Raw genomic sequence first — 18,051 nt, 5'->3', positions numbered from 1 at the left:
AGCCAGTTCTGAGAAGCTACCAGTCAAACCTTTGCATGAATCTACTTTACTGTGTCAGTTGATCAACAAGTTGTGTGCTCCTACTGAAGACAGCAGCATGACCTCACTCAAAAAAAGGTTTCAAGGTTGATTTTTCGCATGTTAGAAAACACGGTCAACAATACAATAAAAAGTGTTGGATAAGAAAGGTCAGCCCTGCAATGCAACTAGATCAATGTCAGGGAATATAAAGTAAGAAAAACACATTTTAGATCACAAGCGTATACTGTATTTATAGAGATGAGTAAAAAACAATGCAAACAGGCAGGTAGCAGATTTATAGAGGATACAAATATTGAATGTTTATTTTAAGATAAAACACATGCGCTGTATGTAAGAGTTATTTCCCCTCTTTATTTACAGCCTATGGTTATCTCACATGGTTCAGATCCACCATTACTGAATGTTTTTTATTCAATGAGCATGAGAATCAGCTTCCTCACTCCTCCCCACGCACGCGCACTGAGGCAGCTGGTGACGTCACCCTCTCATTTCAGAACATATAGGTCAGTAAGACGAAAAAGTTTGATGTAATGCGCTTTGCTGGTAAATACGTATAAAGACAACACAAAGTGGTGATCGGTGACGAACCAGAGAGCTGGGGCCGACAGTGTGACACAGCTCCTGTCACAGTTATTCAGAGGCGGACTGTGGAAGTAGCCGCCCCCAGCTTGATTAGCGTTAAAAAAGTCTGGTGGCTACAGCTCTGAGCTAACCGGAGCTCAAAGCACCCGCTGACAGAGGTCGACACATCCCCCTGCTCCACAGGCGTTAACATGGCTGTTATGAAGTAGTGGTTCCGTTGAAAAAAACCCACAACAACTCCGTGTTTACAGCTGTCAACCTCAGCTCTGTGGTTGGTTTGACATACAGCTGCTTCGGATCATGTTAGCTAGCTAACGCGGGCGGTGTTTTAGCGTTAGCAAAACAAGAGCCGCGCTGTGGGAGTCAGCTGACAACCTGCCGAGCTGCCAGCAGACCAGTGATGGATCAACTCAAAGTGAAGGACCGCATTTTGGAAAACCTCTCCCTGTCTGTGAAGAAGGTAAGCGCCGCCCGGTCAGACTGTCGGAGTGTATTCGTTTCCACATGATTCAAGTAGTGGCGCTAACGCCAGATCTTTTGTCTGCTGAACAGGGCAACTTTCAAGTCATGGGTGGGGGGGTCACTTCCAGCTCACTGACATGGAGGGGCCTTGCCCTCAGTGATAGACTCAAACACACACTGGATTCCCTATTATGTGTCCGATCCCCGTCATGTGTCTGTGCCCCAGCACTCTGCTGTCATGTTGCAGCTTCAGTTTTGATCACTGTAAACAATAGTGGAGCCAAGCTGCTGTTTGTCCACTGCGGCATGTGTTGTAAACACACATGCATCCGAACCACACACACATTACAACACAATGGTTACCTGCTTCATCTCTGCTCAACTTCCCATCCGTTATGAAATACAATATGAATAATGTTTTCACCAGTAATCTCTGGCATTCTGAAATTACCCGATACAGATCACAGCATATTCTTCTTTATCTCCCTGCTTGTTTGCACATTCTATTTTCAAATCTTAGTGTCCATGCATTTCCCTTCTGGATATATTTCTCATGTATTTCCCATTTCAAACCCTCGTGTTCCATAATCAGATGATGGCATTAGAATGGCCCCATCTTTGTATGTACAGTGCTGCGAGCCTAGTAGTACAGTATCTTGAACCTGCATTTGTCTCATAGGTCTTTAGTTCATCAGTTTATCTCTTATTGTAGTGACAAAGAAGTAAGTGATAAAGAAAGGGAATGTGTCAAGCCTTCAAGCAAGTGTTCAGTGTTTACCTCAGACAAACATTGCTTAGTCAAATGGTTCCAGTCCAAAAAAACGTCAGTATGTTAAGTTCAGAAAGGAAAACATTCCGACTCTAGTATGTTTTTGTGTTGCTTTTACTCAACATACTGAGAGTTTGAAATCGGATAATGACTGTAAAAAGCTAAAAGTGGCACATTTTGATTGTTAATTAAATCAACATCAGACCAACAATATTGAACTTGTAGGCCTTTTGATTAGAACCTATTTATCCAATATGTTTATATTCAATACTGATAAGTCCAATACAATATATTAGTATTTGAATTATTTTTTTCCTAAGTGTTGCTCCCCATAATCCATATGGGCTGAGCTGTTCTTTTAACGCATTGTCCTCCATTTTAGGCGACTAGAAAAGCCAGATGCACTTACTTGCTTCTTTCATAAGGTTTTTTGCCTTAGTTCTGGACCCCAGCAGTAAAATTGAAATACAAGGAGTACAGGCACACTGGAATCAAAGCAGTAAAACACATACTTGTTTGGAATTAGGTCAACAACATTCCACTACTTGGCTCTAAATTCCTTTGTTACTTTGACTTGATGTTTTACTGTAGGATAATTGTCCTTCTGCAGTCTCCTGAACCTTAGAGACGATAAATAAAAAGGGTAACAGTTCCTCCAGAGTTGTGAAGTTGAACACCATTATGCATGCTTAATTAATACTTCATATTATTTATAGTTGTTGTTCTGTTTCATGTTAGGTTTGCTTGAGTGCAGAGCCAAAACAATGATCTGACTGGATCATTAGCTTTTCATCAATAATCGCTTAATCGAAAAAATAATCGACAGATTGATCAATTATCAAAATGATTGTTAGTTGCAGCCATACATGCAATAATGATCATTATTACAAAATAAGCAGGAGAGAAATCATGTCTCTCTACAGTTGCAGAGTTACTTTGCAGCCTGTGAAGATGAGACTCCTGCTATACGGAATCACGACCGGGTCCTGCAGCGCCTCTGTGAACACCTTGACCATGCTCTGCTGTATGGGTAAGAGGTTTATTGACAGTCAATTTAAACATTAAAATTTTTTTTTTTATTAATCATACCAAAAGTCCTTCAAATCATATTATTATATTAAAGCATATAATAAGTCTCATGTCACGACACATGCATTTAGCCTGATTTGACAGTGTTTAGAACCAAGCTACATGTAATTGATCAAGCTTTCATGATGTAATGCTTTTAGCTCTGGTACCATTACTCCACTCCCCTCTCTTCTTTAGGCCTCACACGTTTGATATCAATGACTGTTTTCAACATTGCAGGCTGCAGGACATTTCCTTAGGCTACTGGGTCCTCGTCCTTCACTTCACCCGGAGAGAGGCTGTCCGCCAGATAGATGAGCTTCAGCACATAGCAACCAACGTTGGTCGAAGTAAGACATCTCTCTCACACAGTCAAACTCACTCATGCAGACAGTACCTTCCGTCATCAAGCAGTGGGATTATAATGTCTGTGTAGAAAAGAACTCTTCTCTATTCTGTTCAGGTCGTGCATGGTTATACCTGGCACTGAGTGAGAGCTCTTTAGAGAGCTATCTGCGCCTCTTCCAGGAGAACCGAGGTTTACTACAAAAGTATTATTTCAAGTAAGTCATCCAGCAATTCTTGATTACATGATGTACATGATCAGACCTCATCAATCAGACAACTCCAGGTATTGCTTTCTTTATCTTTTATCCTGGATAACAAATTGATATAAAATCTCATTTTCCATCAGCAGTTTTTAAACACTGCGAATCTATTTACATGGTGAATAAAGCCGAGAAATGGCTCCAGAGTTTACCTGCAGTTTGCCTTTCACACATGCACAACACAGCTGGAGGTTCTCTGCACAGACTCGTTCACAACAGAAACCAATCCTCCACATTATTCAGTCGAGAGGTGGAGCAGCCTGGTGCAGCAGGCAGAGGCAGAAAGTGATGTATTCACTCCACTGCAGAGATCACTTGATTTTCTTTACAACACACAGACACCGGCGTCAGCTCTTATCACTGCAAACTCTCTTGACATTTTTGTTGGTGTCTTTTATGGTTATGTCACCACTTTTTTCACCAGGAGAAATTTGATTTCTATTTGTTTTTTCATGAATGCAGCTTAGAAGTCGCTCACATAACCTCCTACTACTTTCCTTTCCTGCTAGGAACGCACTGGTTTGCAGTCATGACCACCTCACTCTCTTCCTCACGCTCGTCTCCGGCCTGGAGTTCATTCGCTTTGATCTGGACCTGGTTAGCATCCATTTCATTCCAATATAAATACAGAGGTTTAACATCATCGGCATGTCAGTAACGTTGTTGTTGTGTCCTGCTGGGTCAGGATGTGCCTTATCTGGATGTGGCCCCTTACATGCCAGAATACTACAAACCCTACAACCTGCTAGACTTTGAGGAACGGCTGCCCAGTTCAGACAGCTTGTCCCTGCACTCCTTTACATCGCTCACCTCCACCAACCTGGAGTGGGATGACAGTGCCATAGCCCCATCCAGTGAAGGTAAGGTGCCCTGGGATTCTCTGACGACAAGACATGCTCATAACCCCCTCATTATTGGCTCCCATGCATCACTTAATCAGAAGTAATTGTCTCATTTGAGAGGAGACACACAGACGTAACTGGTTTGAGACCAATTTGGGCTTGAAATGGCTCATGAAAGGCCAGTCAGTGTTACCTCTTAAAATGAGCACTATCAAATATCTAGTGTCACCTCAATGGGCTGTTACTGCTCAACTGGACAGTAATTGTCCTCATGTTACTTGGCTGCTAAACTACCACCCAGGGAACAGCAGCCTTAAAATATGAACTCCTCCCAAACTCAAAATTACAGTCACATGCTTTGGCACAAGTTCATACAGTTATGTCAAGCTAATGGTGTGGAAGCATAAGTTGGATTTAAACTTTGCAGACTCTCGTGACTCATGTACACATGGATCATGTGGCATTTAGAGACCTTTGATAACAGAATCCTCTCATTGGTGTGATTGCAGCAGCCAGTCAATGCTTTCCCCATCACTCTCCACCAATTACGTCAGTTCCCCTCTTTTAGTTCCTACTTGTTCCTTTCTCCATTGACTCAGTTATTTTGAATACCACACTTTTTGTGTTTTAATCTTTCTTCCCTCTCCACTATACCTCTCTAATGCTGAATGTCATCCCTCCTTTTTTTAGATTATGATTTTGGTGACATCTTCCACGTGTTGCCGTCATTGCCAAATGTGGACTGGGAAGGTGGGACATTTGTCAACCCCTTCATCCTTCCTACCCTCCTTCCCTTTTTGTTTTTGCATGGCAATCCCACAGCTTGTGCTAAAGTCATGCTGGGTCCTTAAGCCTGTAATTAGAAATGTTAATAGAGAAAAAGCTAACTGGTATAAAATACTGCTGATCTGAGGACATGAAAACTTATTAACATGTTAAGCCTATAGCTTAACATGTTAATAAGCCAACAGACATCCTTTAAACTTACCTGAATGTTGATGCAATTGAAAGACAGGTGGCACTTATCATGTCATGTTTACTGGTAAGTTTGCTTTTTCCTGGGAAGTGTTGGGTGGGCACATGGGAACTGTTCTGTCATGCTGTGCATGTGTTACTCGTCTGGGGAAGGATCCTAATGCTCACTTGGCCTCTTTATTCACTACAGCAAGATAAATGCCTGGCGTATCTGGTACTCACCTCGTCCAGTCTGTCTCCAGTACACTGTGTACCTGCCTGTCTGGTGTAATGTTGTTGTAACTTCTTCTTTTCCTGTATGATGTGTGGCACTGGCCTAGGTTCAGCTCCGCAGTTTGGTTAAGGTTAAACTTGATAAATAGTTGCTCAAGGTTGTTTTTTACAACAGCATTTGTTTGTAGTAAGCTGCATATAGGATGTGTACATGATTGCTGTCTTTATAGATTATTTAATTATTTGTGTTATTTATAGTAATCTTTGCTTGAAGTCCATTTTCCTGATTTGTGTAAATAACTAAAGGATGTGAGATGATCCTTACATCTGATCTTACATTGGACTAGTTTGTCCTTAACCTGGCTGAAGACATAACTGTTAATAACAGTACTTAAAGTAAGTTCATAGAAACAGCATGAGAGAACTTGGGGGATCATTTTAAATGATATCAAAAGCTCTCTAGTGACTTAGTCTATATACATCGTATTCAGTCCATTTTCTCATGCATGACCCATCTCTTTCACACTAGTAGAGTTTGACCTCGGCCTGTGCCACTGCAAAGAAAGCTGCTGCCTGTGTACCGACTTAATTTCTTGAGCATTGGATTTTGTGCCTCTCTGACCCTCTCGCCAAAGAATTGCATTGAACGCTGCAGCCCCTAACATTTGTGTGTGATGCTGAGAAGGAAAACACAAAGTTTTTGTGAAATAGTCTCGCTGGTCAGCTCTATATTCCTGATAAAACTAAATACATGGACACAAATTTATGAAGAGAAACAGTTCTGCTCTAAGTTACAATTTCAAGCAAAACCTTGTAATGTCAACATTTGCAGCTCAACTTACCAGCAAGACTTCACCAAAACTTAAGTGTATTTCTTTGAATATAGACATTAATGTTGATAACTGCTGCTTTTTTATTAAGTGAATGCTTATTTGTGACTTTTAATGATAGAGGGTGACCTGACCGACCAGGCCAGCTGCCCACGATCCAGTGGATCTGATCCCCAAACAGTCATTAGCGACACAGTGGTGCTTTCTGTCAGCTCTGTGAAGGTGAAGGTAGCAGCTCATCCTCCTCCACACAGCCCCACATCCAGACATAACCCCTTCAACGAGGACTCAGACACCAACACCTCAGCCGACGTCACGCCAGTTCACATAGTGAGCCGCCACAACAGCATCACGGCCGGAGATGACACAGAGTACACCAGCAATGAGCTGGAGGTCATCAGGTACAGTAGCTACAGATGCATTAGTGAGCTCACATTACATCTGCAGAGCTCAATCAGCTTGGTTTTAGAAAAAAGGAAAAATGCAGCTAAGTACTGTTTTCTTTCAGGATGGCCAGAAGAAGGAAACCAGCCAAGAAACGTCGAGGGAAGGGGTCCACAGATTCCAGCAGCAGCATCCATAACTCCGTCTCTTCTGACCTCATGGAAATCGACAGCAGCCTCTTGGCCTCGGAGGATATGGATTCATTAAATTGCACTTTGATTCATCCGGATGGTGAAGGAGAGTTGAGCAGAAGCAGGGTGGGATCAGAGACGGTGGATGAGGGTGATGAGGACGGGGTAGAAGGCCTCCTGCGCCTCCCAGAGATGACTGACACCTCCATGGAAAGCGTGGGCCAGCCCCTCCATGACGTCATGGAGCGGCTCAATGGGGCTCTAGACAGGGAAGGGGCCTGGGAGCACCTGGAAGAGGAGGAGGAGAAAAATGGTAATGGCTGTGATCAGGGCCCCGAGCCCCCCACACAGCAGCCCTTTCGAGAGGACTCAGGGGGAAAGCCACCTGACCCCGTACCAGGAGAGACTCTGGCCACAGGCCTCAACTTCCTGCAGGCCTCTCCTTCACCGACAGACATATGCTGCTTTACCGCCATCAGTCCAGACTCTGCTCCCACAGGTGGTGGCCACCATGACTCTACAGAGCATAGCCAGTCGCAGACTCTTTCAGGTTGCCTTGAAGATGAAGGAGAGGCAAAAGCGCCAACAGAACAGGAGCTTGACATAAAGGAGGAAAATGTAAAAAAAGAGCATATGGCCAATAATTCATTTAATGTGCAAACAAAACAACGGGTACAAGAGGAGCTTAGTCCCTTAGAGAGTTCTCACCCTGCAGAGTTTAGGTATGTAGCTTCTTCAAAATGTGCTGTTTGTGTTGCAATGGTATCCAGTGTGTCTAATGTTTTCCATTGTTCTTCCTCAGGGTGGACAATAATCACTTGCTTCTTTTGATGATCCATGTTTTCAGAGAGAATGAGGAGCAGCTCTTCAAGGTAAAAACAGGCAGTGATTTAATGTTTTACTCATTTTGAAAGGACTGACATTCTTTTGGAAAATGTGAAAGTGAAAAGCATGTATTTCAATGACCAGCTGTAAAATTAGTAGTTGAATGACAGGTTTTACTATAGCAACACAACTGGTGACATGAACTTTTAGCATGACTGTTTAAAAAAAAAAAAACTCTCTTCAGAAATGTTCTTTCTCACTTCTAACCAGTTTTTCTGTCACACTTGTTTTGACATCAAAGTGGTTTGGAGGCTGTAGCTTAGTGGAAGTGTTGCAAGGCTCAGTTTCCAATTCCTGTTTAACGGCTTTTACGCATGTAGTAATAATTTATCTGTATTAAGTAAAAACCATATATCACAGTTTTTCACCAAACTGTGTAAACAAAAGATGCAGATGTAACTAGTGTATTAAATGACACTGGTTTGCTATTGGAATATACATCTCTTAAACAGTCTCCTATACATGTAGCAGCATGCTATAATGTGGAATCAAGTTTCCAGAACCAATCACAAGAAGACAGGAACAGTTAGAGCCTGATGAACATTGACCGATGAACATTGAGGTTTCCAACACTTTATGATCGTGTTTTCAGATGTTGAGGATGAGTACGGGCCACATGGAGGGAGATCTGCAGCCCCTTTACCTGCTCCTCACTGACTGTTACATCTACCTGCTACGGAAGGGTGAGTGGCTAGACCCAGAATGCATTGCCATTGTTTGGTAGTATTGCAGTGCCCATTATAAACATCCCGTCTCTTACGTTGAGGTCCAATCACCACTGCTACAGAGCACTGGTTGTGCACTTCCTTGGGCCTTTAACAATACATGTGTCATGTGTGATAAGATGAATGGTTAGCGATTTCTGATACAGATTTTTTTATTCATGGCATAAAATTGTGCACTGTCTGCCTGTACAAGCAACCCAGACAGTTTCTATTTCTGAAAGATCCCAGCAGGTCAGAGATGATGTGTTTAGATAAACCAGGATATCAACATTAGTCCGATTAAAATCTAATGACTAAAAATACATTTCATTAATTTTCATCACAGGTGCTGCGGAGAAACCCTACACAGTAGAAGAAGCAGTCTCTTATAATGAAGTGGACTATCTCTCAGTAAGTGTCCTGCACAACAAAGGATTTTCATATTCTCATGTTCGTCCATGCCTTCAGGCTGTTGCTTTCGTGTGATCTATGGAGAGTTAATTACACGATATTCATGAAGACTCAAGCGTGATGTAACGGAGCACATAATTAGTGATGTGTCTAATAAAGTAGTTGTAATGTTGTGTTCCTGAAGGTGGGCCTTGACCAACAGACAGTGACGGTGGTTTGCACCAACAGACGAAGAAAATTTCTTTTGGACACAGCTGATTCCTCACTGACTCTGTGAGTGTACCCTTATATCATTGTCATATGTTTCGTAAGAGTAAGAACTATGCCTTGTAATCTGCAAGTGTGCATGCATCTGATCATCTCAGTCGCTCTCTTCACACATGCTGTCTAAATTTATTTAGTTACCAATCGATGATGTCGGAACATGAATCTGGATTGTTCTGGGTGTGCGCGTCACGTTTCCTATCGAGTCGTGGTTGGCAGATAAACTGTGTGTGCGCAAAAGTTGCGTTACAAGACGTGTTTAACTTCATCCAGTTTACCTCTCTTCTTGAATACAGCCTGTTCCTTTCGGTTCTCAAGTCAGCCATGGTGAAGGGCTGTCGTGAGCCCCCTTACCCCTCCATTCTGACTGATGCTACAATGGAAAAACTGGCTCTCACTAAGTTTGTCTCCCAGGAATCTCACTGTGAGGTAAAGAAATGTTGAACTCCATCAAAGATCTGGTCTTACGGAGAACAAGCCAACACACTTGACAACACAGCATGAGTTGCTTTTCTCTGATTGGATGAATTAAAAATGCAATGCAATTCAGATTTTCCACCAACTATGTTGCCATGCAACCACAGAAAAAGTTTTCAAACATTATGTTCAGAGCTTTATGCTTTGGAACCTGATTTAGAAGTTATGTAAATTTGACATGCCATGCAAAACACTGTTATAGTCATTTTATTTCTATTTCCTTATCCACCAAGAAAGTGCATTGATAAAAACATTGTGTAACTTCTGCATTTACAGTATTTAATGCTGATAATAATAATAATAACAATTGTCCCTGCTTTTCCACTCTGATGTATAGCACTAATAAGCCAATACTTGCCTGCATTTCCAGGTAATGGAAGTGTCTATCCAACTCTATTCACTGGTCCACTGGGAGGATCCTATGGACATGACTATGTCTCCCCAAGAAGGCCCACCGAGCTCTAGAGTCCCTTCCAGTACCAAGGAGGGGACTCTCCAGTACCGGTCTGGAAACTCGTACCTGGGCAAAGAGCTGTGGAAAAGCTGCTACCTTGTGCTCAGGTATGAGCAGGTCGAACATATTGCTTCCCTTTTCCACTGGCATTAATGTTACTTACAATACACATTGGTTTGTTTCCACACATACTATGTGCATGACATTACAATATGTGTCAGGTTTCACTGTCTGTCACTAAAAACATTCTTTTCACATCCCTTAATATTTATGGTATTTCAGTCTCTCAGCTCACAAAACCTGTGAGGACTGTAAAGTGTAATGATCCTCAGTTCCAAACACCCTCACTTCACACTTTTGCTTTATTGAAAGATGACAAACATATTGGACATAAAAATTTCCTTCAGGTTGTCCCTCCTCTCAGCATCTGCCACTCTCACACATTTTGTGGGTGCAGAGCAAATCAATCCAGCAGTTTTCCAGCCAGCATTACACAATGTTTATATATTATATTATATATTATATATAATATATAATACAGGGTAGAGACTGCGGTCTTGTCTGTTACATTAATTATAGTACAAGGTTCACAAAGATTTACAAGAGTCTAAAAAGGCCTAAAATTTAAAAGTCATAAATAAATTAAAATATTCTGCACTAGGCCAGAAACTATGTTTAGTAAGTTTTGATTATGTTACAGTTCCATTCAATGCCACTTCTACTTTAGTACACTATAATAAAATTACACACAAGATCATCATGGAAATCTTTGGCCTGAGTTTATCTGTGTGCACTCAGCTTAGCTGTAGGAAATGGACACTAACTGTCTCGGCCTGTAGATAAAGAGGTGTGTTTAAAGTTGTTCACCAACAGGCTACTTCACTTTATTTTCAATTATGGGGAAGTTTAATTAATAGGATTTTAGGAATCTGATATTCTGATTATCTGTCATATTCAAATTTCATTCATTATAATGTTAAAAGTCTTAAATTGAACTAATTAAAACCCCTGTAATAATACTTAAAAATGAATAGTTGGATAAAATGTTTTTTTTTTTTTAATTTTAAGAAATAAAAAGGCACCACTGTTGGCTCTTTTAGACCCACCGGGACCAAAATGCTTTGGAAAAAAGTGGTTAAGCTATTGTGGTTTTATCGATATTATAGAACTAGTATAATTGTTGTATAATTATGCAATATAATGAGCTTGATGAATATAAACAATTGTCCACTTTTCTTGCAGCAATGGGATTCTTTACCTGTATGCAGAAAGAACAGATACGACACCTCAGCTGTCCGTCACTATGGGGTAAGTTTGAAGAGTCTGAAAGGTGAAACAGGAGACGGTGAACCCATTAGATTTTACTGTTCAAAAGCAGTAAACAGAACTATGTTCACTGATTATCACTAGTATATTTTTATCCTCATTGCTCCCCCTCCTCATTACTCAAACAGAGGAGAGCATTGTGGCGGCTGCCGGCGCTCAAACAGCACAGAGCGTCCCCATGCATTCCAGGTCATCCTGACAGAGCGCCCGCCTCTGGAGCTCAGCGCCAACCATGAGCAGGAGATGGCCGAATGGATGCAGCTGCTCTGCCAGTCTGTCTCTAAAGGGGTAAGAAGGGAAAGTCACACAATGCACGCATGTTATATATCTCAGTGTTTTTAGAGAGACAGGGAGATAGTGATGGTTGTCTGTCTGTTCAGTACAACTTCATTCTAAAAGTACTTAGTGTTGTGCAGTATGTACTTCTGTGAGACTAAACACATTCCACCCCTCAGTCACATGTTGTGTGCTTACTCACTTCAGCATTTACAGATGAAGCCTTTCTTTGTACTTTTTCCTCAAGTCATGTAAACATATGAACTCAATGCATGTTTTCCTCAAACAACAATAATTCAAACATGCTGAAACAAACTGTGCTAGTTTTCTTGTGACAATAATGATAACCAATGTTCTCATTGTGGTATCCCACACATTGGTGTCTTAAACTCAAATGGGAAGCCCCTCTAAATCAGGTTGGATTGGCTTTTCTTACAGCTTTCAACAGGAAGTGACCATGGATAAACGCACAAATAATGTGCCATATAATCCCTGTGGGGATTCTCTGACCTGACAGGACCTGCTGATCTTCATTGTTTGCAGGGAACATCTGGTTTTTGCTTGTGTGCACAATATCAATGTGGATTGATTTAAGCTGCATTCACATGAGCAAGTTATAATCAAACTACAACGATGTTATCTCCAGGTCATCCCTCAGGGTGTGGCTCCCACCCCGTGTATCCCATGCTGCCTGGTGATGACAGACAGGAAGCTGCTAACCTGCCATCAGGACTGTCAGACGAGCTTCTTCCGTTCTCTGGGCAGCGCTGATATCTGTGATGTCACCACTGTCAACCTGGAGGCCGACAAGGAGTACTGTGTCATTGTGAGTGACGATATGTTCAGCAGTTTTATATTAGAATTTATATCAACATTTTTTATTGTATTCACATGTGATCTCCATGCCATAACTAACAGAGTTATTTAATTTTTCTCTCTTTTTCTGAAATTTTAAATTGATTATCAACATAGAAAAACAAGAGTGGCTTTTTAAACAATCACACATGAAGTTAAATGTTAAGTTAATTACACTGATCTGTTCTAAAAGAGAGAGCCTCACAATAAGTGTTTGTAAAGTATTTCCAGTCTAAGAAGGGGCCCAGCGATCATTACATTATACATCACACTACACTTAGTACTGAGCAAACTGTAAACTGAACTCTGGTATCACTGGTATTTGAATGTAGAGGTCATGTGTCTCTGATGGGTTTAGGCAGGATTTTCCCCATTGCTATTATAATCTAGCCAAGCGATTTTACTCAGTCTTAAAGCTGAATACACAGAAAACTAGGCTTGTGAGTTCCCTACTGCTCTGGATAGAAAGTGTACTGCATTGGCCTAAATACTAAACATTATCTTTTCAAAACTAATTTACACAAAAAGTAGGACTCTTACAGTTGTTTAGACAATACATCACTTATACATCAGAGTTAAATGTTTTTTTTATCTTGTGTTTAAGGCTTTTAATAAAACTCGTCCTTCTGTTTTTGAAACAGGAGTTTGCAACAGATCGAACCCAGTTCCTCCCTCCATGGGTCTTGTACTTCAGCGGCTGTGAAGAGAGAGATCGGCTGCTGGAGGCATTGGACAAGACGTGGAAAGACATTTACCAGGTCAGAACACACTGTAGACTGCCATTGTCACATGGGCTTCAAGGGCAATACAGTGATATTGCAATAACTGAAATATTAACAGTTTGAGAATATCAGCAAATATGTAAATCAAACAACTACTGGCTCATGAATTCCCCCACTCTACACAGGTTGACCTTCCCCACAGAGATGTGACTGATCCGTCAGTGCAGAAGAGATGCAGCGAGGCCCTCGCCCTGATGAAGAGTGCCTGGCAGAGGGCGGACAGCTTGGCCCGAGGCAGAGCCCAACGTGAACCCTGGTGCTGACGGACACACACATGCACTCATGTAGCTTACCTTTTGTTAGCCACTGAAACACTCTGGTAGTCTGATGTCGGAAGACTTAACAGACCAGTCGGGTGATGATGAAACGATTCTGTCAGAGAAACCTCCTGCATAAGTAGCAATGCATATGAGACATCACATGTGCAACGGAGAGACTTCCTCCTTTGAAATGAAATGAATGAACCTCTGGTAGAGTGACAATGTTTCTCATGTTAATCATCCTGTTGATACATTACTGTTATTCTTCTATCAGAGGTTCTTAGGACATAGCAGCAATGTAGGAAGAAATATGAGGAATGAAGGAAAAGTTTGGTTTCACATGATGTGGTTTACGTATATGGGAAACACTGCAGGAAATGGGGATGTACTAATGTACAATGCACAGCGAGTAGCTGTGTCATGGTAAGAATTTCAAACTGATTTTCAGTGCATCTTGCACTCAGTTGTAGCCTGCTGAATTAATTCATTTTGGCATTGAGTTTTTTCTCCGATACGTCGACATAAAACTCTTTTCTTCAGTGGGTAATCCACCTTAAAGTGAGCATTTAAATACATTTTCTTTTTTAACCCTTGACTTTGAGTGAGTGATAAACTGCACATATAAACACATACTTTGAATTGGGAGGAAGATAAAAGATCTGTTATGAGTTTCTCTGCACAGTGAGATAAGAAAGGTATTAATGATTCTCTATAAAAACGAGCTGGATGTTTCTTATAATTTACTTAATATATGTATCAAGAAAGCCATATATGAAGGGCATGTTGCTGCTCTTTTGCGATGTGGAAAAATGCACACTTCTTGCCTTGCAAACACACACACACACACACACACATATATATGTATAGTATCAGTACTGCTTTCTGCTCGCACAACCCACAACTGTGTGATGATACAGTGACTCCTGGTTAACAGAGTTACTGTACAAGATGTTACACTACACCCTGACTCAGTGTCAGTATAGAGCAAATGTACAGCTCTGTACAGTATCAATGAATAACCACCGATGGTCGCTTATGTGTTTGATTCAGTTTGTGTGAGGACAAAATCCTCTTCACTGTACATTATCCTGAGAGAATGAGGATCTCAATATGAAGCATACCTGGATATTTGCACTGTTACATAACATTTATCTGAGATCTTGCTTTACCACTTGAAATGTTGTCAGTCAGAACTGCAACAGACTTGCCTTTTTCTCCACTCTTGAGATGAGCGGAGGCTTCCATGCAGACTTGCACATTGTTAGTCTCTTTTTTTAAATGGTACAAATTTTAGTTTTTGTGTTATCATCATAACGTCCTGGTTTTTCTTTCCATTTTAGAAGAAGGCGGGAACAATTGTTAGAAAACGATTTGCTGAGTGATGACATTGTCTTGGTGTAAATTTCTGTGTCTGAATCAGAAGATGTGTCTTTAGTCTGGTTAAAGAAGAATCACTAATAGTAAGAGCTAGAATCACAATAGCTGTTTTTTACACCAGTGGTTTGTGACAGCACACAGTGACGTACACTAATGTGGCCACTCTACCAGCTATAAGACACTAGATTATAGAAAGTAGTCATTCTTTTGTGACGTAGGACCACGTCTGAGGTTTCAAAATAATCCTCAAATAGCCTTTGCAAATGCATCACCGATAATATTATCTAATATGACACAGCTTTACACTGCATGAGGATTAGAAAATCCTAAATCAAGCCTTTTTAGTTTCCTTGTAAATGACATAGGGAGTGAATGGTAATGTTTATGCATGTTACAATCTGTCGACAACACTGAAGCCTGCTACTGTGTCAGTGTGTAACTGCTTTTACCGAAAGGCAGAGACAAGTGTGGTTTCTTCCACAATGACAATTTTGCCTTTTTTGACTGAACTGGATAATTTGGCCAATTAGTTCAAACTGGAAAAAAAACAGTTATTGAATTTAGTAGTTTGCTTTACACTGTACATTTGGCCGACTGCATTAGAAAACTTAAACAATCATAATTTATGCTGTGATTATTGGACGGGTCAGAAACTCTGACGACAGACATAATGTCCTGCCACAAATTCCATAGTCAGCAAATTTAAAAAAAACAGAGGCACTGAACAGTCAAGAGTATCAGCCCCACACATACAGTACGTGTCCTATGTCTCCTGTTCGTTTTTTTGACGTCAGCATCACTCAGTGCTTTAAGCCGTTCCAAGTGCCACTTGTTCTTGCTCATCTTCTGCTCTTTTACAAAGAAATCTAATCTCAGGTGAAAAGGTACTTCACATCCAAAACCTTAAGAGTCACCATGCATTTTATAAGATTGCTGCTGTTTTGTCTAATTACACGTTGTTTAAAATCCATTTTTCTACTTCTGTTCCTCCCATGTTCCATGCAGCATTATGAATTTATTTTTGCGTGCACAGAGAAGACTGAAAAGTGATACCATTACGTGGAGAAGGTTTTATTTTAAAATCTTTGAATAATTCAGTGGGTTCCAAAACAGGATTTGGTCGGCAGTGTTTTTGAAATCTTCTCCCTCCTGTGGATTACTGAAAGATGTTTGACCAGGGAGAGAACAGTTCATTATCAATGAAAAGAAAATCAAGTGCTTAGAGTTGTGACCTATAAGTGTATATAAAGAAGAACTAGTCTTTTTGAGCAGTCTTTTGAGTGTAGGTCATTGCTGGCCAATGGTGGATGACATCTTTTGAATGATGCATTCTGAAAAAGGCGCTTTTTGATTTTTGTTCATAAACGTATAATGCATGTAATATTTATGTTATTTTTGGTAGTTTTATCAAATTGTAAATATAGCACTAATCAATATAACATACTGTAAAGTCCTGCAGAAAGACATGCATGTCCAGAGGGTTTTATACTGTTCATAATGGTAATGAATGTGCAAATAAACCTTTGTGATCGGACAGCGTAACTGAATAAACTGAAACAAAACTATGGCTCCTGTGATGATACGTGCTAACTGTGTCTGTGGTCGCTTTAACATCGACATCTCTGTGTTGGGTCAAGCCAGTGAAATACTCTGCATTGAAAACACAAGGCCAGTCACATTAGAGCAGGGATGAAAGATTTACAGGTAAGAGCAGATGATGTATTCATGTATTCAGCTGGCTTTCCTTCTTCACAGAAAATGTCTCTTTTTACTAAAGATTCCAAGTGTAAAACAATATGCCGACACAATGTCTGATGTGTGGTTTTGGATTTCTGCCTGTGACTCAGTAATTCTTTGAATTCCTGATTTATAAAACTTCTCAGTCTGCACCACTGTTTTAACACTGCCAATGCTGCAACTCTCCCTAGTCACCAGTAGAGGTCATATATGTAGTTTCCTCTGATATAGGCTTCACTTATGGTGAAGTGACTTGATTTATCTGTTATAAGATATTGCCAAAAAGATTCCTGTCTACAGCTATTGTATCCCGAGACATTAGTGTCTCCCCTTTTCCCTATGAAAATAAATCCTAATTCCACAGTATTTTACAGTGTAGCAGCAGTTTGGGAAATACCCTTTCCTGTTTCATCATGTTGGTAATTCCCTGTGCACTTTGTGAGGTCCATACCGAAATGGTTGTGAGTTTTCTGTAGAAGCCTTTAGTAGCATGCACAGATCCCTGACCTCAACTCCATCCCATTTGTATGGGATGAACTGGAAAGAGTGAGACTTTAACGGCCCCACATTGGAGGCCATTCTCACAAACACTATTGACTGAAAAATCTCTGTGGTCATTCTCCAAATTAAAATCTGAGTGCAAGTGCTCATTTTGAGCACAAGCGGAGCTAATCTAAGTACAAGCATGGGCTATTTGAGTGTGAGTGCAGGGTTGTGAGTGAGAGCATTACAAAATTGAACATGAAATCAGTAAGTTCTCAAACTGAAAGACTGCGCTCTTGAGTAAAGATAGGGGGAAAATACGCAATGACTTTGAGTGGTCAGTAATTTGCATAAGGTCTTTTTAAATGATGAGTGTAAGACATTTCTTCTGAACCCATTGATGCACATTTCTTTTTGTGTCCTAATTCTTTTGTAATTTTGTTAAAGCAAAAGCAGATACAGTATGTTTCCCACACTCACTTATCTGATTTGTCCTAGGTTTTGCATTAGCTAGGACAAAGAGTAAGCACTGGTCTTGTTCAGATTCATTGTTGTCATTTGAGTAGCACAATAATGCCACCTTGGGTGTGCTTGTGCTGTTGCTGCAGTTTCAACAAGCCAGTAACTCTCCTCCTTGTCTTCAGACCACAACAATTTAGAACAGGATCATTCGGACATTGTAGGAAACTTTTTTTCTCCTCAATATTTCAAGATGTGTTGCAAAAATGATAGCTGAAAGATATTCAAGAGATTTAAAGAAGGGAAGAAAATTATCCCCTGCAGGAAAAGAAGAA

General features: G+C 40.7%; 1 protein-coding gene across 2 annotated transcripts; it reads left to right on the top strand.

Moving 5' to 3' along the window:
* Window positions 1-487: 487 nt before the first annotated feature.
* Window positions 488-16,604, top strand: plekhm2 (pleckstrin homology domain containing, family M (with RUN domain) member 2). 2 transcript variants are annotated; one of them, XM_020089396.2, is made up of 20 exons: window positions 488-1,084; window positions 2,779-2,885; window positions 3,164-3,273; window positions 3,387-3,486; window positions 4,041-4,128; window positions 4,217-4,391; window positions 5,064-5,123; window positions 6,513-6,792; window positions 6,900-7,688; window positions 7,769-7,838; window positions 8,444-8,534; window positions 8,902-8,966; window positions 9,151-9,239; window positions 9,527-9,659; window positions 10,078-10,268; window positions 11,404-11,469; window positions 11,616-11,775; window positions 12,410-12,589; window positions 13,260-13,376; window positions 13,526-16,604. In XM_020089396.2, exons 1-20 carry the CDS (start codon window positions 1,025-1,027, stop codon window positions 13,661-13,663), a joined length of 3,069 nt encoding a protein of 1,022 aa, XP_019944955.2. In that variant the 5' UTR covers window positions 488-1,024; the 3' UTR covers window positions 13,664-16,604. The 2 variants fall into 2 exon arrangements, with proteins under 2 accessions (XP_019944955.2, XP_019944956.2); XM_020089397.2 differs by lacking the exon at window positions 5,064-5,123 and having other exon boundaries at window positions 491-1,084.
* Window positions 16,605-18,051: the final 1,447 nt, after the last annotated feature.

The sequence above is a fragment of the Paralichthys olivaceus genome, chromosome 6, assembly GCF_024713975.1.
Source record: "Paralichthys olivaceus isolate ysfri-2021 chromosome 6, ASM2471397v2, whole genome shotgun sequence".
NCBI classification, from domain to species: domain Eukaryota; kingdom Metazoa; phylum Chordata; class Actinopteri; order Pleuronectiformes; family Paralichthyidae; genus Paralichthys; species Paralichthys olivaceus.
This window is presented reverse-complemented; position numbering and strand designations above follow the sequence as displayed.

Bases quoted from the DNA above. Each gene is read 5' to 3' on its own strand.
- plekhm2 (XM_020089396.2), top strand. From the start codon at position 1,025: ATGGATCAACTCAAAGTGAAGGACCGCATTTTGGAAAACCTCTCCCTG. The intron at 5,124-6,512 runs GTGGGACATTTG...TTTTAATGATAG, and splicing joins GCCAAATGTGGACTGGGAAG to AGGGTGACCTGACCGACCAG. The intron at 8,967-9,150 runs GTAAGTGTCCTG...GTGTTCCTGAAG, and splicing joins ATGAAGTGGACTATCTCTCA to GTGGGCCTTGACCAACAGAC.